The sequence below is a fragment of the Microchirus variegatus genome (assembly GCF_963457635.1).
Source record: "Microchirus variegatus genome assembly, chromosome: 17".
In the NCBI taxonomy this organism is placed as follows: Eukaryota; Metazoa; Chordata; class Actinopteri; order Pleuronectiformes; family Soleidae; genus Microchirus; species Microchirus variegatus.
Window position 1 is genome coordinate 18,958,036 of NC_139818.1, and position 27,172 is coordinate 18,985,207.

At 43.3% G+C, this 27,172-nt stretch overlaps 2 protein-coding genes across 2 annotated transcripts in view; both read left to right on the forward strand.

Annotated features, from left to right (window-relative positions):
• LOC310939058 (uncharacterized protein) overlaps window positions 1–26,006 on the forward strand; it is a gene marked incomplete at both ends in the record, with an annotated part of 48,173 nt that extends 22,167 nt beyond the window's left edge. Inside the window, 7 exons of the mRNA XM_083903725.1 lie at window positions 14,055–14,098; window positions 19,047–19,240; window positions 20,768–20,838; window positions 20,933–21,090; window positions 23,275–23,419; window positions 24,258–24,401; window positions 25,734–26,006. Coding sequence (XP_083759851.1) covers window positions 14,055–14,098; window positions 19,047–19,240; window positions 20,768–20,838; window positions 20,933–21,090; window positions 23,275–23,419; window positions 24,258–24,401; window positions 25,734–26,006 — 1,029 coding nt within the window. The remainder of the gene's footprint in view (window positions 1–14,054; window positions 14,099–19,046; window positions 19,241–20,767; window positions 20,839–20,932; window positions 21,091–23,274; window positions 23,420–24,257; window positions 24,402–25,733) is intronic.
• LOC310939477 (S-adenosylmethionine synthase-like) overlaps window positions 1–27,172 on the forward strand; it is a 151,185-nt gene that overhangs the window by 84,531 nt on the left and 39,482 nt on the right. The gene's annotated exons all lie outside the window — the stretch shown is intronic.

Genomic DNA, 27,172 nt, shown 5'->3' on the forward strand with positions numbered 1-27,172 from the left:
GTCAGCGGAGATATGACAAGCTTGCAGCAGCAGCACACAGGCCAGACATCGACTGCTCTGTTACGAGCTGCCTTTCTTTCAGGAATAATAAGAACACAGAACTGACCAATTTACTGTTTCCTGCAAACTAGTGTGGATTGTATGATACGGAAGTGCTTTTCTATATTAAAGCTGCAGGTGTATACAGTGCAGGTACTGTACAAGAAGCGCTTAACCCATCAAACAGCTGAATGACAGGGCTTTTTGAGCAGCAGAATTCCCTTCTGAAACTTCTTTTGTGGGTGCTCCTTTGTGTTCTCAATCCTCCTCCTGTTTCCTGTTTGCAGCCGTCTCACTTACTGGAGCAATGTTTCTGTTGTCTGTCTGTCTGTCTGTCTGTCTGTCTGTCTGTCTTGACATGAATCGAATCACTTCCTTTGTGCAGCCAAGGAATCAAAACACTGCGATACTGTGAATCATATGGTGCGTTTTCATTATACAGTTCAGACTCTACTCATTTTTTTTTTTTTGGCTTTTCCATTAGCAATAATACCTGGTACTTGTGACCTCGTGACCAACACAAGAATCAAACCGAACAATGTCGAACTGTAGATCAGTTAAAAAGACTAAAATCTCAATGTTTAAAGGTGCATTATGCAATAAATCTAAAGCAACTGGCCATAAAATCCTCTTAATATGTCACAGAGACTCAGGAATAATGTTCATATAACAAACTGAACTCACCAACAACAGTACAGCCAAAATATTTGCATTAAAAAAAATATTTTGCAGACTGCAAATCATGTTTATGTTTTGAAATCATGTTTTGGCATGTGGCGCCAACTACCGCCGTATACCGATCATTGCAGTCAGTAGAGTCTCAGCTGCCGAGCAACCACGGGTTGCCAGTTACGTTAGAAAACGAAACCTAAAAGACCTCTGTATTTTGAATTTGAATGTAGTAACTGTTTTTGGCCACATTCTTACATATGGCGCCTTTAACAGAGTAGTCTGGTGTATTTAGCGATGCTGAAAGCCGTTCAGTTGTGTTTCACTTCAGTGACCGTGTCTGTGCTCTGGTGGTGCAGGAAGTAGTGAACGATTCAGTGAACAAATCTTTTTAATTAACTGCTCCTAATGATTCAGTTACTCCGAAAAACAACTGCTTTACAAGTCGCTGGTTTGTGTGTTTGTGTCACGTAGCAAAAACGACATCACAGCAGGATTGAGTCACTGTGTGTGCGATGACCACAAAGAGAAGTCCTTTATGGTCTCAGCACCGCAGTTGTAATGAAGTTCTCGTCATCTCGCACCCGTCGTCTGCACGGGGAAACATAACTGCTGCTGCTGCAGCTCTCCGCTGGCTCGAGCTTTGGTTTAGAGGAAACTTTCCTCCTCTCTCCTCAGAGACACATACTGTAGGTTTGCTCTCACTCTCGCGCTCTCTCTCCTCGACACTGCTCGCCCGCTTAAAGCTTGAAGTGGGAGCTAATGATGCTCTGAAGTAGGTTACAGCCTGCATTACAAATTCTGCTGAAATGAAAATGTTGTGCGCCTCAATCAGACGCCGAACCGCGCTCTGTCCGGCTGTAATTACGTAGCGCCGATGTCATCGATCGGGTGACTTATTTGTTTTTGTGTGTCCCCAGTTGTCGTTGAAGCCCAGCTACGAGTGTGTCTTGGTTTTTATTTTTGTTGCCACATTGAGGTCAACAGTCTGAAACTGACATCAATTTAAGGCCTCAGGACACATTGTCCTTAAAAGGTGTGTGCTAGTGTGGAAATGTAGGATATTGTGTTGCTTCCTTGGAGCTGAGACAGTTATTAAATATCATGACGTTTCTGCGACAACGTTATTTAGATGTACAAATGCTTCGTTATGAGTTTTCACGTATCTGTGCTTTACGTTGTTATTTATATTTATGGCAACTTTTACCCCACTACATTTCCTGAATAAAATGTGTACTTTTACAGATACGTTTCCCGTCTTCGTTACCCGTTACTACAAAATAAAAGCTGAGTTGGTGACGTAATGCCTGTTTGGTGTCGCTAGTTGTTTTTAGCGGCACCTGCTGTTAGCCACTCAGCTGTTACCGCTCTGTTAGCCACTCAATTGTTAGCCGCTCAGTTGTTAGCCGCAGATTTCGGCTCCGAGTGGACTTAAAACACACCAGCGGCTTGTTGTTAACCATATCCGACACCAAGGCTCTGGTCTCTCCGGGTTTTCGTTGTACACTCCAGACGCCGGGATTCAGCTATCAGTAGTTTCAGCTCTCAGCTGTCAGCTGAGCGGCTAATGATCTTGATCCTGTATATTATTCCATATCTTTGATATCATTGGCATTGGTCAAATAGGGAAAACTTACATTTACTCATTAAAATGTGGACTTTTACTCCGAGACATCTTCGTTACTCATTACTACAAAATAAGAGTTGAGTTGGTGACGTAGTGCCTGTTTGATGTCACTATTTGTATTTAGCGGCACCTGCTGTTAGCCGCTCAGCTGTTAGCTGCAGAATTTGGCTTCGACTTTTACTTTTACTTGTAATACTTAAGTACATTTTATATCAGAAAATCTACTTTTGATACTCAAGTACAGTAAATGTGATGTAATTACTCAAGTAATATTATTTAAAAAAAAAGTTATTTTCTGATAAGATACTTGTACTTTTGCTCAAGTATCGCTTTCACGTACTTTATACAAGACTGTGCATTTGATAACAAATCAGTTTATTTGTCTTTAGAGTTATACGTTTACCGTTGATTCAGTCAAAGTGTTTACAGTGAGGAAAACAGCACGTCTGTCTTTTTCCGATAGTCAGTAAATAAAACTCTGAAGTTGAAGCAGGAGCAGCAAATAAATATGGGGTTTTCCTCAGAATGATCTCGATCTTGTTTATTATTCTATATCTTTGATCGTGGGCAGTGGTCAAACAGGGAAAACTGAACTGCAGACCCAGCACCTGCTGTCCAGTCTGTATATGTCAATCGTACAAGCAGCAGAGCAAAAGGAAATTGAAGGACACAGAAATCTCACACATTCGCTCAGAAAATTGGAAAAAAAACAAAAAAACAGGGAGTGTAAGACGCTTGAAGGGCAGAGAAAAACCAGACCCCCACCGTCTCTCTCTCCCTGAGCTGTCTGGACTCTTCATAGAAGACTGCAAGACATTTAGACAGGATGTGAAATATTGAGTGAGGGAGAGACTCACAGACGGATAAACTGATAGAGGTCACAGTTTAAGCTTATTTAGCTCTTTTTTCTCCATTATTTGGCCTCTACTTGATGAGCAGGTGTTTCCCTGGTTCTGTCTGCGGATGTAAACCAGCTTCATTTTAAGATTTCCCCGGGTTAAGTGCTTTGCCCAGAAGGCAACATCCAAGTGGTTTTCATGGGGGTGGTTTTCTGCCCACATGAGTAAAAGATGGAAAGAATGATGAAGAGAGATAGAGAGAGAGAAGGCAATTAACACCAAAGCTTCTTAGTAACGAGATGTCACTTGGACGCGGCTTGTTTGGCTTTTCTCCACATTTCCTCTGGGAGAGACCGACTCTGTGAGAAGACGCCGGTCCACGTTATGAACGAGGAACACAGAGTTGGATTAATAAGGACAATGAGATCGCTTTCTGCTCACTGTTAAAGGTTCAATTTGGTTTAAATCCATGAGTCAGATGTGAAATTGCAGCCTTTGAGATCCTCTGATTGCACCGTTTGAAACACGTGACATCAATTTGACAGCGATCGCCTGCTCAGCCCTACGTGAAACACATTATCATCATTGGACATTTAGGATTTTGTCCGTTTCTATTATAGATTGCTCAACCCCCTCCGCGCAGTCGACACGGCCAGTAAATCTCCGCGTTTTATTTGCACCCCTGTTGCTCACTCTCGAGTCAATAATCCCATTTGACCAAATTCTCTTAGGGAAACACGTTCATTTGTCTTGTTCGCAAAGGTTGTGTTCTTTTTATCGGACATTTCATTTCCTCTGCCTCCGTCCATGTATTCGCTTTATTTCACTCTCTCCAGCGGTTTGAGGACACGGCTCCGCGTCGGTTTGAATCAATTAGAGCTGACGTTGCGCAAATGTGTTTGATTTGGCCACAGACGCTAAAAATCTGCCGTGCGATAAGAATGCGTTGTGTGTAAAGAGTTTTTGCAATATTTTGTAGTCACGTTTTACTCGCATCTCACACTAAAATGATCATATCAAATCTGAATATTGCTTCTTCTGAGAAAATTATTAACATCCCTCACCTGCCAAAAAATGATCAGAGGCAGATAATTACAATTGGATATTTGAATATTACTTAACCTTTAATGGTCACATGGCACCTTCTGTTGTATATTACAGTGGGAATAATACACAACTCCTTATATGGACATTGTGGACAGGGCTGTTTAAAGGCTTTCTAAAATGTGTCTTTTCATGTTCATATGTGTTGTAGAGTCAACGTTAGTACGTTTTAGTCGCGATAATTGTACAGAAGTCACAACACAGACCGTTTTTCTTTTCTTTTTGTTCATACAAATGAGCCAAACGAACTTTGAACTGGGACATATATCCAAATTTCCCTAATTAAATCTGATTTTAGACATTTTGAGTACTTTTTGCTCAGGTATGTATATAAATTTGGTGAAAATGGGGAAAAATACAATAATTTCATCAGATTGCTTACAATAGGTTGTGCTGCAATAAAAGGATATAAGACAGGGGTCTCAAACTGGCGGCCCGGGGGCCACATGCGGCCCCCCAATCGATTACATGTGGCCCTCCAGAATGTAATATATGTTTGCTAGCAATGTTTCTTATAACAGTAATAATAAGACATTTGGTCATTATTATCTCATTATTAAATGTATCATATACAACATTCAATTACATATATAAATACGCTTGTTAGGGCCTGAGCCATGAATGGCAGTGGCCCCGAAACGGCTCCTGGTACGAATTTTAATTCCAGTTGTCCACACTATTATTTATGTAATTTAAAATAAATGTCTGTTTTTGATATTATTTAGGGCTGTGCAAAAGGTTAACGCACAACACATGACGACGTTTCCATGACGACTGACCAGAAAAAGACGCGCATGACGCCATGTTTACGCGCCGCGACACCGGAGTCCAGGCACCGTTTACCAGTTAGCTCCGTTAGCTGCATTAGCTCCTTTTAGCGCCGTTAGCGCACCTACAGTGGAACTGGAGCGCAACAAATAACCAGCGTACCTGTGTACTGCGTACGTGCGCCTCTGTTTTTAAAGTGTAGCGTTACTTTAGAGACTCATCTTAACAATCGGGAGTCACGTAAACATGACGTCACACGTGTCTTTTTCCGGTCAGTCAGGCGTTAAAGTTTGACAGCACTAATATTAATACATTAATTTTGCATCATAAATAGTATTATTAAGTATATGTGTGATATCATGATGCAATATTGTGAACATTTGAACTTTTTGTTCTCTAGGCCGGCCCATTCTTGACCACAATAGATTGGCGCATTGGCCCCCAGGTCATTTGAGTTTGAGACCCCTGATATGACATTCTTATAGCCTCTGTATATAGGTTTCAACATATATATGATATTTAAAAAAGCAGCCTAAATGCTCTGTTTTTTAAGGGTTAAATAGTTATAGTTAAAAATATGAGAATATTGTTCAGAATTCCACTTACAGAAAGTGAGCTGAGATGCTCGGATAAAGATGAATACGTCTGTGTTACTAATGGATCGGGATGACAACAACGGTGCAAATCACGCACGGCTCTGACAATCATCATTTATTTGTGATAATAGATGTAACTCATCGCTTCATCGCGTCAAACGGTTGCTTTATTTCTCGGTTAAATGTCACTGGTGATGAATTCACACACACACACACACACACACACACACACACACACAGAAAGACAGACACACACACACACACACACACAGACAGACACGCGTGATGGTACAAACCTTTGTAGACCGTGTCTCCTCCTCCCCGCTCTCACCTCACCGAACCACCGCTGAATACTAATTACCATTTGCAAGTATATTAAAAAAAGTGTGCATAACATCATCTGCATTTGTGTGTGTGTGTGTGTGTGTGTGTGTGTGTGTGTGTATGCGTGGACGAGGGCAGCAGTTGGTAGACTGTGATTTGCTGGCACTGACTGAGAGAAGAAGGGAGGGAGGGAGGGAAGGAAGGAAGGAGGGCGGTACGCATTGACGGAGTGAGAGAGGGAGAGAGGCAGGCAGAGGGAGAGCACTGTCCTCATCAGCTTCTTTTTCTCTGCGATCCAGGCAGCCAGCTCTCCTTTCCCGTCCTCTCCTCCTCCACCTCCTCCTCCTCTTCCTCCTCCTCCTCCGCAGCAGCAGCAGGGAGAAGGGACGTTAAAATAAAAAAACACAAAGGCTGAAGATCGCAACAGATTGACAAGCACAGGGAGATATACGAAAGACATCAGCGGCAGCAGAGGAGCACCACCGCCACGTTTTTCCTTTTTTTGCCTCTCAAACACCCACACCCCCGCCGAACATGCGGCGGGGAAGCGACTGCGATCAGCGAGAGTCTTGAGAGGAAACAGTGACTGGGAGAAGTGCACTGAGTGGAGGGGAGAGGCGACGACGATGACAGCACACCTCCACACATGGATGGAGAGCAGGAGGACGAAGTGACAGTCAGTCAGTCAGACAGCCAGTGCTGTGACAGTGTGTAATTGATGGTGTCCATTTTATAGTGCGAGCAACAGGAATATACACTCTTTTTTTGCGTGAACCCATCATCGGCTCTTCTGCGCCTGCTTTTCCCTTCTCTTCGATTCATGTGTGTTTTGGGCTTGTGACGAAATCGAGGTTCGCTCTGTGGAATCCCTGCTTCTTAAGTCCGAGGGTGGCTGCTGCCGCCGCCGCCGCCGCTGCTCCTCCTCCTCCTCCTCCTCCTCCTCCCTCCTACTCCTCTCTGTTGTCTCCTCTCTGTTTGTGTTCATGCGAGCATAAAGCGAGCTTGTTATCTACGCCTGTTTGTGTGTTTCACCGCATTTGGCACCCATCTGCTTCATGCCGACTGTCCGTTCACACCTCTGCCTGTGCTTCAGACCATCTGTGCGAGTGTCAGCCCTCTTTGTGTGTCTGTGTGTGTGTGTGTGTTAAAGGGAGTCATCTTTGTAGTGCGCTGAAAGTTTGCAGCTGGACTTGTTTTCACCTCACTTGGCACGGATCACGTCGAGGAAAGTGTGTGTGTGTGTGTGTGTGTGTTTCCCCCACCACCACCACCACCACCTCTAAACTGTTTCACCTTGAGAAATTACGTTTTCGCACATCATCCCTTTGCCAGGTGCCGCACTTTATGACCCATTAAACTTCAGCGAGCGAGCCAAGCTAAAAGTGCTGGATTTATTGCGTTCTCACCTCCCGCCTTCAGTCGCCGGCGGGAGCAAAAAAGGAGTCATTTCTCGACATGTATAAAACATGGCTGTCTCGTCAATAATTCAGTGTCAGGTGGGCATCCCGGCGTTGCCTGGTCGCATCTGACTGACTCGACTAATGATGTGTTTACCTCCCTCCGCTGATCTCTGACTGTTTTTGTGCAACAACTGAGCTCACGTTCCATTTGTGTGTTGACTTCTTCTGATGAGCACCGGACAGACTACAGGGACTCACTTTTTTATCTCCGTCAAGGATCCTTACAAATTTAGACTCCATCGTTTGGGCTTATTTTTGAACATTCAGCGTGCTTCAGAGTGTGGTGTAATCCTCTGTGTGTGTGTGCTACCATGATCGGTGTTAACAGCCTGCACTCGGCGGGGCGCCTGCGCTCGCGCTCTCTTTGCACCGTGCGATATGGACGGGACTTCCGGATGATGGACCCGTTCCGTTACCCCAGGACGCCGAGGTCGCGCTCGCTCAAACCTCTGGTGTTTCCAGACCTGCTGGGCAAAGCTCAGGACGGACAGAACCACCCACAGGCCAGGAAGAGGAGGAAGGTACGGAGAAGCATCTGCTGTATTCCTGACACTACTTTACTTTCATGAGTCACAATAATGCATCACGTAAAGGTGATATAACTGACACCTTTAGCAGTTACACTTGTTACTGCAGTCCCAGTACAAAACTTTGCCAGAGTGTGGTTGCAAAAATTTTGAATACACATACAGTGGCCGTCCCAACATCTATTTATTTTATTTTTATAAATATTTAACCTATTTGGTTAACTTTCACGTGTCAGCAACAGGTGGAAAGTCTGCTGTGAGAAGCAGTGGATTTAAAGAAGTTAAATATCCACCGACAGAGAGAGCTAGCATGAGCTAACATTGCCTAACGTTGAGGATTAGGGTTAGGGCTGTCAACATTTGAACATGTCTTCACTGTAGACTTCAATTTTTTTGAAAAAGTATATCGAGACATTTAAGATTTAAGGATTTAGCTGCTCTCTGGGCCATGTGGTCGGTGTAGCGGTTAGCGCTCTTGCATTTGCAGCAAGAAAACCTGCAACCCCATTTGGAACAAGCTAGCATTAGCTAACCTATTGTTGGGGGTTAGGATTTGGGCTGTCAACATTTGAACACGTCTTCACTGTACACTCTCTTCCTGCTCTCTGGGCCACGTGGTCGGTGTAGCGGTTAGCGCTCTTGCATTTGCAGCAAGAAAATCTGGGTTTGCAACCCCACTTGGAACAACCTAGCTAACAAATTAGCTAACCTTGCCTAACGTTGAGGGTTAAGGTTCGGGCTGTCAACATTTGAACACGTCTTCACTGTAGACCCTCTTCCTGCTCTCTGGGCCACGTGGTCGGTGTAGCGGTTAGCGCTCTTGCATTTGCAGCAAGAAAATCTGGGTTTGCAACCCCAGTTGGAACAAGCTAGCATTAGCTAACCTTGCCTAACGTTGGGGGTTAGGGTTCGGCTGTCAACATTTGAACACGTCTTCACTGTAGACTCTCTTTCTGCTCTCTGGGCCACGTCACGTGGTCGGTGTAGCGGTTAGCGCTCTTGCATTTGCAGCAAGAAAACCTGGGGTTGCAACCCCAGTTGGAACAAGCTAGCATTAGCTAACCTTGCCTAACGTTGGGGGTTAGGGTTCGGGCTGTCAACATTTGAACACGTCTTCACTGTAGACTCTCTTTCTGCTCTCTGGCCACGTCACGTGGTCGGTGTAGCGGTTAGCGCTCTTGCATTTGCAGCAAGAAAACCTGGGTTTGCAACCCCAATTGGAACAAGCTAGCATTAGCTAACCTTGCCTAACGTTGGAGGTTAGGGTTCGGGCTGTCAACATTTAAACACGTCTTCACTGTAGACTCTCTTTCTGATCTCTGGGCCACGTGGTCGGTGTAGCGGTTAGCGCTCTTGCATTTGCATTTGCAGCAAGAAAACCTGGGCTTGCAACCCCAATTGGAACAAGCTAGCATTAGCTAACCTTGCCTAATGTTGCCAACTTCCTCTCTGCGTTATTCAGCTGTCAACATTTTAACTTGTCTTCAATGTAGACTCTCTTTCTCTCACTTAAATAAAAAAAAAAAGGAATAGTGAGACTTTTAAGGTTGAAGGACTTAGCTGCTCCCTGGGCCACATGGTAGGTGTGGTTGTTAGCGCTCTTGTTTTTGCAGCAAGAAAACCTGGGTTTTGCAACCCCAATTGGAACCAGGGCCTTCCTGCAACGCGATTACCGAATATAGTTTTGCCCCTATCGTTGCAGTGTCCGATAAGATGCCCTTGCAACTTCTTCCCCTACCGGTGCCCTTCGGATCAAAAATGGTTATGCATTTCCCTGCTGTGTCCCAAAAGGGTGTCCTTCTAGGAAATGATATTCACAATGTCCATCTCAGTGATGCTGTAAAGGACGTTCATGTATAGGTAAACATACATGTATAGCTGTGAGAATGTGTTAAATTATTATACTAGTGTTGCCTGCCCTTCCAAATCTCTGTCTGTGCACGCCACTGATCATCGGCGAAGCCAGTATTTCAATGTCCGATGACTCGTTTTACGTCTTAATAAAATAGATTTCTTACATAGAGTACGGCATCTTTTATATCACACCAGCAGTGTGACAAAATCGTCACAACAAGTCATAATTTAACAGGACAGCGGCTCATTGTCCTTCACAGCCAGTCGGGCACATTCATCAGAAGGTCACATTGTGTATTTCAAATTTATTGTTTGACACACACACACACACACGACAACAAAGCCGTCTTTAATTGATTTGCCACGCCAGCAACTTTGTAAATAGCGCGTCGTCCTGACGAAAAGGACTGGTTGACTTCCGTGCCCACATTAGAGCCACCGCTCAAGGGTAATGGCTCTCGTTTTGCCGGCGTTTGGTGACGTTGATGAAGCAAGTAGGTGAAGGTGATGAACATCCATCTGTGTCTGAATGAGCCTGCAGTCTGACTGGCGCTCAGATGATTTATACTCCGCCTCCATGCTTCTACCTGCGTTGTAAACCGACTCACCCCCCTCCCTCCCTCTCTCTTTCTCTAGTCATCTGTCTTAAAATACACAGCCGAGTCCCTCTGCTGTTGATACTGTGGTTTTTTTTCCCCCCCCTCAGGATTTACTGTAAGAAGTGAATTTTCTTCTTCTTCTTCTCTCTTTTTTTTTTTTTTTTTCCACACAAATAAAAAAAGCAATAACTCTCTGTGCTGGCAGATAAACTCAGCTGTGACAGTTGCACCGACAATAGGTCGGCTTAAGAAGAAATGAGCTCGGTGTTCAACACCGTTTGACTTTCTAGAGCTGAAACTGTAAGCCGATTGAATTTGTCGACACAGAATAAGCAATTGTTTTTGACATACGGTCATTCTTGACAGGCAGTTCAACGTCATTTTCTTTAATTTTGCAGTTTTATTTCATTCATTTCACCTGAATATTAACGTGTGGTTTCATCTATAATTATAACTCACATTGTTTCCTCGATTTCTTTGTTCTTCTTTTGACTCACCAAATTCCTTATAAGTTATTACAGTCTTGGGGGGGATTTTCTTTCCGTTTCCTCGTACCGCAGAGTCTCGGACGTGTTGTTTATAAGAGGAAAGGATGAAATCGATAGTATTATTATCACCTCGGGACTCCAGCACAAGTAGTCAGGGAGGCCGTTTTCTAGATTGTCCCGTTATCGCCTCTTCATCAGGCTCCTCTGTGTGGTTTTATTTTTGTCATTTTGGGGCTTAAAAAGACATGAGTTAATGTGGGATTTGGGGGCCGTTATTTTGTATTTCTTGTCTAATCCTCAAAGCTGAGACTCATTCGCGTTTAATTGGCTCATTACTGCGCTTGTACGTTTGGATATACAGATTGATCTTCTCCATTTGTACACGGCGAAGCTTTTTTTGCGGGTTCGCTCGCAAATTCACTACTATTAATGTTTGATATTGCCTTGATATTATGTGAAAGAGAAGCAGTTTTTATCTCCTTTTCACTTTAAAACCGTCTGCTTCTGGCGTCCCAGGAAACTCCGCTGTGTCTCTTTGATTAATAAAATGTATGAGGCTCATTTTAAACACTGGATTTTAAGGTTGTGGAGGACCAGAAATAAGTCCGTGATGAAGTTTTTTCCAAACGAAAACATTGCCAAACCAACCTGATTGGACAGAAGAATCAAACCCCATTATAAATCCAATTCCAATCGACTTTAAGTCACAACGCGGCAGAACCGACGGCTTGAAAAAACAGCGGAAATCAAACGGAGACCATTAGCGGCAGTTCTTTAATCAAAGCAATGTAATGGGAAATAATTGATTTCAGTTTCTCCTTCTGCACGGAGTGAACTGTACGGGTCTATAAGGGATTGAGGAGTTAAATGAGGTGGTGATGAATCGCCTCTAAGTGTCCTCTCCATTAACTGTGCTGTCACAGCTGTCTGTCAGCCCCCCCCCGCCTCGATCCGTTGTCTTTTACGCTCCAGTCTGATGGCTGCCTTCGCTGCTGCGGAGGAGCGGTGTCACTGCGAGCTGCAGAAATGAGAAGTGTCTTGGCTGTCAAAATAGATTCCCAAGACATTAAAAATCAGAATGTGCACTGTCTCTTAAAGCGATTATTCCAGTGGGTTTTTTTTCCCGGAGAGCGCCCCTCTCTGAGTGCCAAGAAGAAGCTCGAGATGTTGAGGAGGGACACAAAAAAAAACAGATTTAAAAGTTTCACAACTATAAAAAATCACCACCCACTTAAGTTATGTTAAGAATTGTTTTCGACGGGACCTTTTCCCTGTGAGAACCCGAGGTTTATGTCGCTCTGTAGAACCATTCATTCTCTGCACCACAAGTCCCTGGAGAAATCAATGATTTTATATCATGGCAACACAAGAGTTGTTGCTCCACTGCTGCTGCTGCTGCTGCCTCCATCAGTGAATCCAAATGCGTTAGGTTATGTCTTCGTTGTGGATTTAACTTAGTGACACAAACAAAGCACAAGTAGACCAGCAGCACCTGTGTCTCCTGAGCTAAAAACGCTGATTTTTCTCAATGGACTTTGGTGCAGGAGAGTGATTTGTGTGCACATTCCAGCTTCCAGGACAGGAAGAAGGGACCTATTATGCAAAATCAACTTTTTAATAATTTTAATACTTATATTTGGGACTCTGGAGGCCGTATAAGTCGGCAAAGTGTGAAAAAAGTCATGTTTTTGTGGTCTGTCAGTCTAACTACAGGAGATAAAACATGCGATGTTGACTTCCGCGCTCATTGCTACGTCACAATGAGACATTCCTGGAATTGTTGTCTCGCGGAGCTCCGCTTTGTCCCTAAAAAACGCGAGATTGCTGGCGAGGGCAATTGTATCCGGAAGAGCGGAAGTTGGGGAATCGTTCTATTCTTGGCTGCACAGTGCAGCACAGAGTTCTACACAAACTTCCAGCCTCAGAGGTTTTTACATTTTATATATGACGGCAATGTGCCGGCTAGAGTCGTCGAATGATGGCTTTTCCAAATGCTAACTGCTGTTAGCTGCCGTTAGCCTAAGTGACGCTGACGTAGTTTCCTGTGTCTCATTTGCATTTAAAGAGACAGGCACTCAAAAGCTAGCGTTCCGAACAGGGCTGTTTTGGCAGGGTGATTGAACTGCTGTGGTGCTTTATCCTTCAGGTATTTTGACCAAAGCATGTCACAGACATGTTCGTTAGGACACCAGGGAACTAGGTTAACTTGTAGAAATAGGGTATAATATGTCTCCTTTAAGTAGTTAAGTGGTAAAATCAGTTTTTTCCTTGTTTCCCCAGTGGTAGCCTTGTCTGCAGGAAGAGAAATAGTCCATTTCTCAGGCTGGTGCATGGTTCACAAAGCGCAGCCAGTGTTGCATATGTCAATAATTCATACAACCACACCTAAAAAAAAAAAAACCTTTCTGTCACTTTAAGCTTTCCACAAAAGACAAATCTCCCTGCTGTGGATTGTGGTTTGATATTAATGATATTGATTATAAAAGGGTTTTTTTGGTGAGTTTTTTCTGAACGGGGAAACAGTGACACACAAAATGGGTACAAGGACGTGAAAGGAAATGGATTTGGCTCCAAAACCATCTGAAATCAACAGATCAGATTGACAAATGTATTTTTTTTTTGCCTAAAAAAAATCAAATTCAATCGATTAATTTAAATTGCTGGAAAAACATTTTCTGTCAATGAACTGATGGATCACTTGACTTAAAAGAGAAACATCTGAACATGAAGCATCTCATGTCATGTTTCTGGTTGAGTTATCGTTGCTTTCATTGCTTGTACGATCTCATCCCTGAGCTGTAACTCAATTTTCCCTCTGCGCGGGTCGATGCGTTTTGGCGTCAGAGACTAAATTATTTAGCGGCTGATCGATTTGATTGTCCGACGCTCGACAGGCCGTGTGTAGTTTCGTTGTTGTTTTAAATAAACGACATAGTAATGGTTGACTAAGTCGGGGTTGACTGATGCTGTGCTCGGCGTCGAGCTCATGACGGCATTCGTCTGAGCGTGTGTGCGCTTTATTGAATGAAGCCGTCTCGGAAAAACCGCGGCAACACCTGTGCCCGCGCCGATATTTGATCACATCTCCGATAGAACATGGAACAAAGCAGCTGTTAATCACATTTATCTGAAAACTCTTTCTTTCTTCCCTCCCCTGCAGGCTCTGTACAACTCAATCAAGAACCAGAAACTGCAGTGGACGCTGTAAGTCATTCTTTTATTATTGATATTATTCTCCTTAAACGTGGTTTTTACACAGACTGTGCCCCACACACACACACACACACACATGTATTGTCCTGAAGGGCAGGAAGCGATCAAGGATATTGATTAACTTGTTAGCGTGCTCATTAATGACGTGAACGTCGTCTGGCATGTGAGCGAAGCATTAGTGTGTCAAGGGTTGCTATTCTGGATCACAGATTCAGAGTGCCTCAGAGATGCCAATTAAGTCACTCGCTTTTTTTTTTTTCCCCGAGCTTTGTTGCCATAGCTACGGCACCATGGATACGACTCCATGGCTACAGCGTTGCACGGCTCTTCCCCCCTCCCCTCCCCTTCCCCTTCCCCTTCCCCTCTGTGTTTTCTCAGCGGCGAACACAGACACAGAAACGTTTAATGTACGTATAAAAATATATACACGGGAAACACATCGCCGCGGCACGTTGGCATATGCTGGAGACAATGGTGTGGAGAGAGAGAGAGAGAGAGAGAGAAAATAGACAAAGTTATTTAAATGGCTCTTTACCTGCCTCCTGTACAAAGGTGTGACCACAGCCTCCCACTACATCCTCCAAAAATAGCACTGAAGCAGCTGAATAATAAAACGTGGTCAAAGAAGGCATATGGAGGAGGTCCACAGAGATCCACACAGATCCACTTTCAACAGCTCCACTGACACCACACACAGCCACAGCCAGAGGCCGTGTCGGGACACTGAAGATGGAAGTTTTTTAAAAGGAGAAGCCAAAAGTTAGTTTTATTTGGTGACAAGTATGCACCAAACACGGCACAACTAGCATCTTGTGTTTTATTTACTCGTCCATTGGTTAGTTGCATTTGCAGTTTCACTTTGCTGTCGATCTTGTCCTTTACCGTTAGATTGAGTGTTAAAAAAACACTTTGATTACTCTACACAGAAGGACATTATAGCTTTCACGTCCTTTACTAGCAAGATGTTCCTTCTTGTTGCATCGGAAGTCTGCTACATATCCTTCTACACTCCTAAAAATAAGGGTTCCAAAAGGGTCCTTCTACAAGGGCTGAGGTTCTACCTGGAACCATTTGCTTCTGAAAAACCCTTTCCTGAAGAAAGGGTTTTTTCAAGGGTTCTTGGTAACACTAATGGTTCCAGTAAGAACCATTTTGATCCAGAGAACCCTTTAAAACCCCTTTCCTGAATAAAGGGTTCATAAAAAAGGTTCCACCTGTAGCCAAAAAGGGTTCTCCTATGAGGACAAGCTGAAGAACCTTATCTGGTTCTACTTAGCACTTTTGAAATTTTTCGGTTTTGTATGTGTATATGTGAATGTGCACATACACTCTTAGAAATAAAAGTGCTCAGTAGAACCAAATACGGTTCTTCGGCTTGTCCTCATAGAGAACCCTTTTTGGCTCCAGGTAGAACCTTTATAATAAGGTTCCACCTGGAACCCTTTTGGAGGGTTCCACCAAGAACCCTTTTAAAACCCTTTATTCAGGAAGGGGGTTATATAGGGTTCTCTGGATCAAAATTGTTCTTACTGGAACCATTAGTGTTACCAAGAACCCTTGAAAAACGTTTTCTTCTGAAAAGGTTTTTTCAGAAGCAAATGGTTCCAGGTAGAACCTCAGCCCTTGTAGAAGAAACCCTTATTTCTTAGAGTGTACATATGTTGTTGTTTTTGATTGAAATATTTGGGGGGGAAAATAAGAAAAAAAACCACTTTGATTACAGTGAAAGCCGTTGCTGCGGTGATGTTAAAACAAACTGTATACGTGATCATCACAGGTGTGTGTGTGTGTGTCTGTGCGCGCACATAACCATAGCAATGGATGTAATTTTACACCCCCGCAGAGCGAGAAACACACGCGGACACTCTCAGCGGTGCCGTTTGGAGGCACCCACATGTTCTGCACTCGCATATATACAACACAGACATATACACAGCAGCACACACATGCTTCCCTCAACGCAGCAGCAGCGGGGGTGGACAGCAGAGGGAGAGGAAGATGCAACAAGTCAGAGGTTCACAGCTATGGATGCAAAGCTAGGAGTTAAAATGTGTTGTGTATGGGGGAAAAAAAACAAGGGATCCCTGTTCCTGTCCTCCCTCCACACCTCCAATCATCCTGTCTTACTACAGTAGGCGAGCGTGGTCCTCTGATGACACAATGACATTTTCCCAAACAGTAAATTGTAATTTGTGTACCTGCGATGCTGAAATATGAATCGGTTCCAAAGATTTCATTCATGATTTCCTCAATTTTAGTTTCCATTCAAGAAAACCTCTTTTTTTTTTTCTTTTTTTTTTTGAGAACTTCAACCATTACATGCTTCATTAGAAGAACATAAAGAGGGGGAAGCGTCGTCATATAAGAGGCTGCATATGGATGAGTCGCTGTCCTCTTTCACTTGGCTGTGCGTCAGTGTGCTTGTGCCATTTGGTACCGTGACTCAGTGTCACGCAGGTGAAAGAGCAAATCTGCTTCCTGACGGCCAGCGCGCGAACATCCCAGCATGCAGCAGCAGCAGCAGCAGCAGCAGCAGCAGCGAGTCCATCTTTCACTTTCCTCTGATTCTTCTTCCACTTTTCCTTTTAAAACATATTTTCTATAACTTTTCGGTCAGTTTGTTTACTTCTTATCCTCTCTCTCTCTCTCATGTGATTGTTGAAAAAATGGTCTGCCATTGAAGAAGAAGTCTTTTTTTCCCACTCTTTCTCTCTATCTCTTTCTCCTCCCTCCATCCATCCTCCCCCCTCCTCTCCTCTCTCCAGCTCTTCCACTTTGTCTCTGTGTAGAGAGAGGGTTTCAGGCAGGCCAGCAGTTACCAGGCAACAGGCTACTACGCTCTCATTGGCTCCGTCTCTGCCTCTCTCTTCTCTTTTTCTCTCTCTCTGTGGCTCTTGCATGGGGGTTAACTGCTGTTATGTACTGTTGGGTTACTCATAACGTGGTCTCGTGGGGGGGGGGGGTGTTTCGGCATCACGCCGTTTCTCTATTTTCACGGTGAACTTTTTGTCGCCGCGGCCGCCACTTTTCTATCATCCAAGAGAAAAAAACGTAAAGGAAAAGGAATGCACACGCGGTGCGTTGTGTGCGGTTATTTGAGAGAGAATGAGATTGTCACAGCATTCTCTCACGTTTGAAACAGAATGTTAGATTACAAAAACAGGAACTTGAAGAAAAAGTATGCATCGGACCACTGTAAATTTAAGTAATCTGAACTATTATAACTCTTTTGAACAGAAACACGCACACACATATCAAATGAGAGTCTATCTGCAGCATAAAGCTGCTCATCAGAGTCCTCGTTTACAAAGAAGCTTCCTCAAGGCCTGTTTTTAATGAACAATGAGCCGCCTGCTCTGAAGCGTCAGTGTATCAGCCATACAGTACAGTCACTCTGTGCCTATAATCTCCCGTTTGATAAAAAAAAAAAGAATCCGTCTGCTGATCCTGAGACCTGCCAGTGTTTCAGGGTTTTTGTTTAAAAAAAGGCGAATACCTTCTTTAAAACACACTGTGGCTCTTATTGCTGTACTTTAACCTTATTATTTCTGTCATCGAGTAAAGGATGAGACCTTTTGAGTCAATAGTTCCCAAAAATAAATTGTAAACACGTACACAAAGGAAAAGGCAGCCTTGTTTTCCTCAGAGTCATTTAATTTGTGATGAAATGACTAGAAAAACACTGTATAGTTTTACATCAGGGATCAGCAGGTAAATGTGGTGCCTTAAGTGACTTAAAACGTCTGCAGTCAGAAACAAAAAAAAACCACGTTTGCAGCCTTAACTTAACAAAAATGTGGATGTTGTCTTTAATCAGCTGCTTGTTCCAAGCCTAACATATGCAAGAAACCATGACAACAGCGATGTTTTTATTTTTATTTTTTATTTTTTCAAACCAAACATGTAGTTTAGATTAAAGGCGCCATAAGAATGTGGCCAAAAATGGTTACTGCACTCAGATTCAAAATACCAAGGTCTTTTAGGTTTCGTTTTCCCCCCGCCATTGTAGCTCAGACGTAACTGGCAACCCTTGACTGCAATGATTGGTAGACGGCGGTAGGTGGCGCCACATGAAACCACAAAACATGATTTGCAGTCTGCAAAATATATTTTTTAATGCAAATATTTTGGCTGTACTGTTGTTGTTGTTGAATTCAGTTTGTTATATGAACATTATTCCTGAGTCTCTGTGACATATTAGGAGGATTTTTTAAATATATATATATTTATTTATGAGACCAGATTTGTTCTATCATCATCTGCCGGACCATGATACTGAAGCTGACGGCCAGTTTTGGGCCCATGGGCCACCAATTGCTGACCACACAATTAATATAAGAAGTTCTTATCTGTGTTGGTTTATTGGTGAACATATAAGAATTTAAAATATCCAAGAATAAGGGGATTTCCTCCTTCTCCCTCCCCTGATAAGTCTGTAAAGTGTTTATTTAGTTGTTGAGGAGCAGCTTCCCCTCAGGGTAAAAGAACGCCGCCTGTGTTTTTTTTTTTCTCCTCAAAGCAGGAACGAGATCAGACTCTGAGAGAGAAGGAAACACAGCTTTGCTCAGGTTTCCGGTGCGTGACGCTTTGTGAATGTCTTGTGCAACAACAAGGCAGCAGCAGCAGCAGCAGCAGCAGCAGCAGTGGACGGCGGTGTTAGTCATGAGAAGTGCAATGGAACCAAAGTTTCCCAGTCAGTCAGTCAGTCAGTGTGTGTGTGTGTGTGTGTGAAATCTGAGGACCTCTTGTCCTGTTCCTTGTAACAAGCACAGTGTGAGAGCGGGTGAATGATGATGATGATGATGATGATGATGATGATGATGATGGTGGTGGTGTTTATTCACATCGCCAATGAGACGTGACACATAAGTGTTGACAGTGTTCATTCACTTCTTTCTTTTATTTATTTATTTCTTTATCTATCTTTCCGTCTCCATAGCGACGAGGAAGAGCTGCGGAAGTCGTTCTCGGAGCTCGGGGACAGCCTGTGCGACGCCAACACCTCCAGGTCCATGAAGAGGGAGGGCAGCAGCGGGGACCTCCTGTCGGAGGAGAAGCAGCCCTCGGGATCGCTGCTCTACAAGAACGGATTCCTGGTCCGCAAAGTCCACGCCGACTCGGACGGCAAGAGAAGTACGTCGCTAGACTTTTTTTTTTTTGCCTTAATTACTGATATTATAAGCTGTTCTTCATGATGTGAGGAAGCAACATAAGTATGTGAGTGGGAAAAGAAAGCAGACATTTTTTATTGTGATTGAGAGGTTCTGAGAGATTTAACCCACACTTTACTACACTCTTAGAAATACAAGTGCTAAATAGAACCATATAAGGTTCTTCGGCTTGTCCTCATAGGAGAACCCTTTTTGGCTCCAGGTAGAACTTTTTTTTTTATAAAGGTTCCACCAAGAACCCTTTTAAAACCCTTTATTCAGGAAAGAGCTTTTAAAGGGGTCTCTGGATCATTTAGTGTTACCAAGAACCCTAGAAAACCCTTTTCTTCGGGAAAGGGTTTTTCAGAAGCAAGTGGTTCCAGGTAGAACCTCAGCCCTTGTAGAAGGACCCTTATTTCTAAAAGTGTAGGAACCTTCCTAGAATTAGAAGCAGTGGTCAGTGCCCGGGGAGCAATGGAGGGTGGTTACCTTGCTCAGGGGTATCCCAGCCCTTTGACCTGGTGGGGACCAGGGTTATTGTAGTTAATGAAAACTAATTCTGGAGTACAGACCATAATGAAGTTTTACTTTTGATTTACAACTACAAAGTAACATATACTTTTACAGTTACAGTGTATGAATATGCAGGATTTTCAGAATTTAAAATGGGCCCCCGACAATTTAGCCACTCAATAAAACAAGGATTCAAAATGAAAAGCTTCATCTGCTCCATTGGAAAACCTTGTGTCATAATATCCACACTGGTTATTTGCAGTCTAAATCTTCTCCACAGTCACCGTCAGCTGTGATGAATCAGCTGCGATCCACTAGAACATCATCGCTGCTGTGAAAACACTTCTCCACATCTTGTGTAATGCATTAATCAGCCCGGTGTAAAAGAAACACAAGCACACACATTTCTCTTTGGTGAATTCTGAATTATAAACTCGATATGTGTTTTTAAAAGGTCTTACTCTTTTTTTGTGTGTGTGTTTTGAGCAGTATTTTATCCCTTTAAGGTACTACTCAACCATTTGGTCGACCACACTTTAAGTCACTATATCTCATTGAAAAATGCATCAAGCTGAACTCACTAACACTAAATGTGACTTGTTCTGAATGTTGTACTTTATAAATTATGCAAACCAGGTTTATTATGAACAGACGTCTCAACCGTTTGGTAGAGGCCTGTATCTGAAATACTGTAGGGGCTAATTAAAAAAAAAAAAATGCAATACATTTTTTTTCTTTAAACAATAGATGCTGAGGCAGAAAGTGTCAGAATTAAAAAAGTGAAAAATCTGGTGACATGTTGTTGAAATTTGGTGTAAAAAATAGACCCGATAGTGTGAGATAATAAGTCTTTTTCATGGACACGGTGTTCTTTTACTGTATTTTGTTTCATCTCTGCTGTTTGCATGGATTTCAAATTATACAAAATACTCTCTTATACTGTACATGACTGTAGATATAGTGTCATCACGCTTCCTCCTCTTCCTCCTCCTCACAGCACCAAGAGGGAAAAGAGGATGGAAGACCTTCTATGTCATTCTGAAAGGGTTAATTCTCTACCTGCAAAAAGTAAGTCGTTAACACACACACACACACACACGTTCATCAAGTGTGTTTCATAGTCGTTATAATTCATTTTTCATATCTGCCTTTGTCCTTGCAGGGGGAGTACAGGCCCGATAAGCAGCTGTCTGATGAGGATCTGAAGAACGCCGTGTCCGTCCACCACTCCCTGGCCATGAAAGCGTCGGACTACAGCAAAAGGCCCAACGTGTTTTACCTGCGGACGGCCGACTGGAGGGTGTACCTCTTCCAGGCACCGTGAGTCAACAGTCTGAACTGTTAGAGGTTGACCTATTAATCATTTTTAGCCGGTTAATCTGCTCCCGCCCGCCGTGTGTTTGGGGACACACAGTTTACTGCAGCTCTGACATGGACGCTACAGGCCGGGCACACGTCAAGCAGAATATATTTGCTCATTTAGAGGCTCGAAAATGTGCGTATGCGACGTGATTTTGAACTGTTTCGATCGCTTCTCCACTCCACGAATGGCAGCGCTTGAGAGCTAGTATGAGTAATGCAGGGTCCACAGTGTGTTGAGTTTCTCCCGGGTGCCTTTAAGGAAACTCATAACACATCAGTACGTGCAGTCCTCTCAGTAAAATGCCTGCAGCTACTCCCACCTTGTGGAAAGAGATGTGCCTCTAATGAGGTTGTATTGTGCTTTTTATGCCAAGTACTGTACTGCACTGCCTGACGTAACGCTGTTATAACGTTAAAATAAAGTCGTGTAAGTTTGATTAATGATTAGTAAATTAAGTCAAGTCAAGTTTATTTATAAAGCACATTTAAAAACAACCTCAGTTGAAACAAGTGCTGCACAATTATTAAAATACAATAAAATCACACACAATATAATAATATATAAAAACAATAAAGGAATAGTAAGAGAAAAAACTAAAATTAGAATAGAAACAAATAAAAAGTAGGAAGCCAAGGATTCTCGCCGAGCTGGGAATTAATTAATTTATTAATTGTCAACTATTTTGATGATCGATTAATCGGTTTGAAGCTTTTTTTTTATGACTAAAACAAGATTTCTGATTGTTTTAGCTTCTTAAATGTGAATATCTTTCTTTGTTTCTATGCTCCACATAACAAAGAAATCATTAAAACTCAATAATTTTGGTTTGTGGACAAAACAAGACATTATATAACATTTTCATGTCCAGGTTTGACACACCGAATAATCGTGATAACAATCGACAGATTAATAGATTATGAAAATAATCTTTAGTTGCAGCTTTAGTGTAAATAGGTCGAGCAAAGTCAGCTTTTCACAGGAGCCAGATTTATTCCCATTAAGACAATTTGCGCTCTCTCATCATCCTCCTCTTCCTCACAAATACTTCACACTCTGGTATAGAGGAATTAGATTAAGGTAAGGCACGTTGAGCTGGACAAAAAGACTAAGAATATATAGATAAATTAGTTATAAAACAAATAAAGAGACAGTTTGAGAACTATGGTATTAGGTCATTTCAAAATTCCTCTTTTCTTCAGGAGCTTAAAATGATAGACGACAGTTTGATTTTAAAGCGATCGCCTCTATGTGACTCGTGGCTCCCGTTAAATTGACCACACGTTAATATTAATATTGACTGAAAAAACCTCTCCGAGAAGTCTGGAAATTTGAGTCTTGGAAAATGCATCGGAACTCCGAGTCTCTGCACCTGTACGTGGTCGAGAGAGTGATGCGAGAAGAGTGAGGTGCCTGATGTCAGTGTGTGTGTGTGTGTGTGTGTGTGTGATCATAGCAGGGCGTCCGGCTCCAGCTCCACAGCACGTGGATCCAGCTGAGCACATGTGCCCCGTAGCGTGCGGAATCCACGCTGTGAGCGCACACACACACGGATCAAAGACGCAGAAACGCATGCATACACAATGTCAGGGGCAAGGTGAAGGTGTGTTCGCTATGATATATGTGTGTGTGTGTGTGTGTGTGTGTGTGTGTGTGTGATAGCTGCATCCAGGAAGTGGCACATGAGTGGCCACATGTTCCAGCCCCCCCCCCCCCCCCCCCCCAGGAGGACAGACTCTGTGCTCCAGTTGCAGCCTGCATTTGTCCCAGATACTGTACCCCTCCCTCCCTCCCTCCCTGCGTCTTTTTCCCCTCCTTCTTTCTCTCTATCTCTGCTCTCCCCTGGGTTTTAGGCAAAGGCTGTGTGATTCAATCGGATATTTCTCATGGGCCCCTAATAGGTCTGTTAGTGTAAAACAGGCCCTTTTCCCCTCATGCGGTAATTGGCTCCAAAATCATTTTCTTTGTCAACATCAAGGCTGCAGTTTCCTGATTATAATCCCTTTGATGTCGTAAGTCAGCCGTGTGCTGATGCGAGCACGCAGAGCGGATAATAAGTGTGTTTGTACCTACTGTACATTGTAATTGCTCTTGTGTGTGTGTGTGTGTGTTTGTTGTGTGTACTGTATGTTTTGGAACGACAGGAACGCCGAGCAGATGCAGTCGTGGATCACGCGGATCAACACGGTGTCCGCCATGTTCTCGGCCCCTCCTTTCCCAGCGGCCATCGGCTCGCAGAAGAAGTTCAGCCGGCCTCTGCTGCCCGGGACAATGTCAAAGCTCTCCGAGGTATCGTTGCAGCCGTTTTTTTTTTTTTTTAATAGCCTGTTCACACTCAAATCCTTGGTGAAAGTCACTGCAGCCAGTGGAATCTTTCCAAATTAAAAAAAATTATGATCTGCACTCTGAGACGGTAATAAACTTTAATGAATAAACGCTGTGCACACGCTCATCGCTCACGCTAAACTGTTGTTTAGTCCAGAAGACAAATTAAATATGGCGCAGTATCAATAACACTGTATGTAATATGATAGATGATATAACAAGATTACAGCAAAAAAAAAAACAGAAACAATCAAATTAAATTATGATTAAAATGAGTAAAATGATCATTAACATAACATAATTACAACATCAATAATGAAGCATTATAGATTGTGTTGTTTTCGCATAGACGATTTGTCATCTAAATCTGAAATTTAAATCTGAAACTATTTTACACAAGAAATGAGGGGAACATGTGGAACATTACTCTCACTAAATCAATATTGTATGATTTCAGAAGGCCAAGTTAAAACAAAATCAATGTCTGCCGTCAGTGTCCAGGCTCCAGAAACAGGAATGCATCGACACAAAGAGGAGACAGGAATGGAAATAGCAGAGTTTGACACACATAAAATCTACTTTATGGACTGATTAGATTTTGGTGGTTAAAGTGTTTCAATATTCCTTTTTTCCCCCCATTATTGAGGACAGATCATGACCATATTTTCATATTTTTGACTGGATGTTGCTGAAAGGGAATCTGGTAATCTATTGGAATAAACAGAATATAGTAATTCTTAATCATATAGGCAGTTTTATCTGATCTCCATCATGATGTCAGTGTTCGATCTCGCTCTCACAGGAGGAGCAGATCCGATCCCACGAAGCTCGATTCAGAGCCATCTCCACCGAGCTGGCCGAGCTGCGCTCCTATCCTCCGGACCGCAAGGTCAAAGGGCGCGAGCTGGAGGAGTACCGCCAGAGAGACGAGTATCTGGAGTTTGAGGTGAGCTGGACTCGGATCGTTCTCCCCACATTAGTGTGTTTCCATACACGTTCCATGATCCAAGCATTACTGGGGTATTGATTTATTGAATGAACTGTGTCTGCCTCCACTAGGTGGCACTGCAGTCTCTCTTTCAGTTAGTAGAATTAGGTGTTTTCACATTGATCTTTTCCATCACAGACCAGAACAACGTTAGTTGTTGGTTAGTTGTTGGTTAGTTGTATACAAGTCAAATGCCATTCCGTGTTTTAACACCATCCATTAACTTGATTATTTGATTACTTAATCATACCTTTATTTGTATAGCACCTTTAAAATCAACTGTTTTTACATAAGTTACATACACACATTATAATATAAACGGAGCAATGACATAAAAGGATAAAAAGATTTAAAAAATGAAATGATAAAAAGAACATCACTTAAGGGCCAGTCTATAAAAATAAGTTTTAAGAAGTGATTTAAAAGAAGACACTGATTCACCAGGCCTTATCTCCGCGGACAGGCCGTTCCAAAGCCTGATTTTGAGCCTCGGCCTCAGAAAGTGACAGAGCATAAATTCGGTCTGAAAAATGTTCTTACTGTTGTCTCCGTCTTCTCTTTACCGGCTTCTGCTATTACTTTCGGGTCAATGCTAGGAAACTGGAGCTGTGGTTGAACGTATACATGCAGTAGTAAAGTAATTCAACTCCTAATCCCATGATCTGGGTGTGTTAGTCTGACTTTGAGATTAACACAATCGTTTGTTTTTTTTTTCTCTAAAGTACTACCGTTCAAAAGTTTGGGGTCACCTATACAATTTTTTTATGTTTTCCATTAAAACTCACACTTTTATTCATCAGACGAGTTGCAAAATGAATAGAAAATATAGTCAAGACATTGACAAGATTAGAAATAATGATTTTGATTCAAAATAATAATTTTTCCCTTTCGTCAAAGAACCAGCAAAACTGTTGTTCAGCTGTGTTAACATCATTGCACAGCGGATTTCTAATCATCCAATAGCCTTCTAACGCGATTAGCAAACACAATGTACCATTAGAACACTGGAAATGGGCCTCTATACACCTATGTACATATGCCATTAAAAACCAGACGTTTGCAGCTAGAATAGTTGTTTACCACATTAACAATGTATAGAGTGTATTTCTGATTCATTTAATGTTATATTCATTGAAAAAAGTGCTTTTCCTTCAAAAATAAGGACATTTCTAAGTGACCCCAAACTTTTGAACGGTAGTGTATAAACATACTGAGTGCAGCAGCTCTCTCACCTAAATGTCCTCTGCGTGTCGCTCTCTCTCTCTCTCTCCCACATTCACACCTGTGTAGAAGACTCGGTATGGGACGTACGTGATGCTGCTGCGAGCTAAAATCCGGAGCGGCGAGGAGGACCTGTCCGTCTTTGAGTCCCTGCTCTTGGAGGACAACGGGCTGCAGAGGGCTCACTCGAGCCCCACGCTGCAGGACAGCAGCCAGGCCAGCCTGGCCAGCAGCACCAAGGACGGCGGCAACAGCAGCAAAGCCAGCGCCTGCAGCGGCGGCGGCGGCAAAGTTCGCCAGGAAGGCCAGAGACACAGCTACCGACAGGCTGTCAAGAAGTGAGACAGGGCCGGGGGGGCCGCCGGGGAGCGGCACGGCGTTGCACTGTCAGCGGCAGGCTGTCTCCCTGCAATCGGTTTTATTTGAGATCCAGGAGGGTTCGGAGCTCTGCTTGAAAGGGGGATCTGGAGTGACGGGGTCTTACCCTACACCCTCCTCCCCCCCCTGCCCCAACCATGAAGCCCTACCCGGCACCCCAATCTTGTCATCTAACAGAGGAGGTGCAGATCCTGTGACTGACGGAAGAAAAGCCCCAGCGAGGGTGTTAGTGCAGGAGGAGGGAGGTCTTCTTAGATCTGCAGAGACATGGTGTCTTTGAGGACATACGCTGGCTGTGTAGTGGACAGTACCATGCGCTGGGATAAAGAGGGGGGGGGGGGCATGTAGACTGAACAGGACAGTACACAGGGACCTACATCCAGCATAGTTTCCTTTCCCCTCTTTTTTGTTCTTTCAAGGCACCTCTCCCACCCCCTTTTTTTCCACCTCTCACTCAGTTTTGGGACCAAATATGTTTACACATTTCAGAACATCTCACTTTTAGGACGACTGATGGTTTGATTTCAGTTATTGGACTTCTCAAAAGTCAGCGGGGTTCACCGAGGCATTACATTCCAGCTCCTTCTTCTTTTTTTGTTTTTTTTATCGCCCCACATCATCACATGTACGTTCACATTCCACTCAGGAGGCGGACGTCGCAGCTTTTAGTTTGTGCGCGTGTGTTTTGCTCAAGGGCGGCGTCGAGCAGAATCTGTGGACAGTGCAAAAACACATCGTGGCGATGGCAGCGTCGAACACGACGAGGCTGCAGCTCGTCGCTTTCCTCTAGACGCTGATGTCCAGTTAGAGGCAAACGGCATCAGTCGTCGCCGTACTCCTGATATGCAGCAACAGCACTGCATCTCAATAAAAGAGGGTTTTTTTGTTGTTGTTTTTTTTTTTTTGCTCTACTTGAACAAGTGATCTATTTCTGAGTTGCTCTTGCTTCTGTCCCGTGACGTGCTTCTGTTTCTCTTACTTCTTCTTGGCAGAATGTTGTTTTTCCCGCAGTATTCCGCATGCTTTGCATCTCGCACAGCTTCTTCTAGGCCTTTTTAAACGACGAAACCCCCGGAGCGGCAAAGTTGTTGTTTTTCTCCTCCACGCCGGTGCCAACATGTGTAATCTAT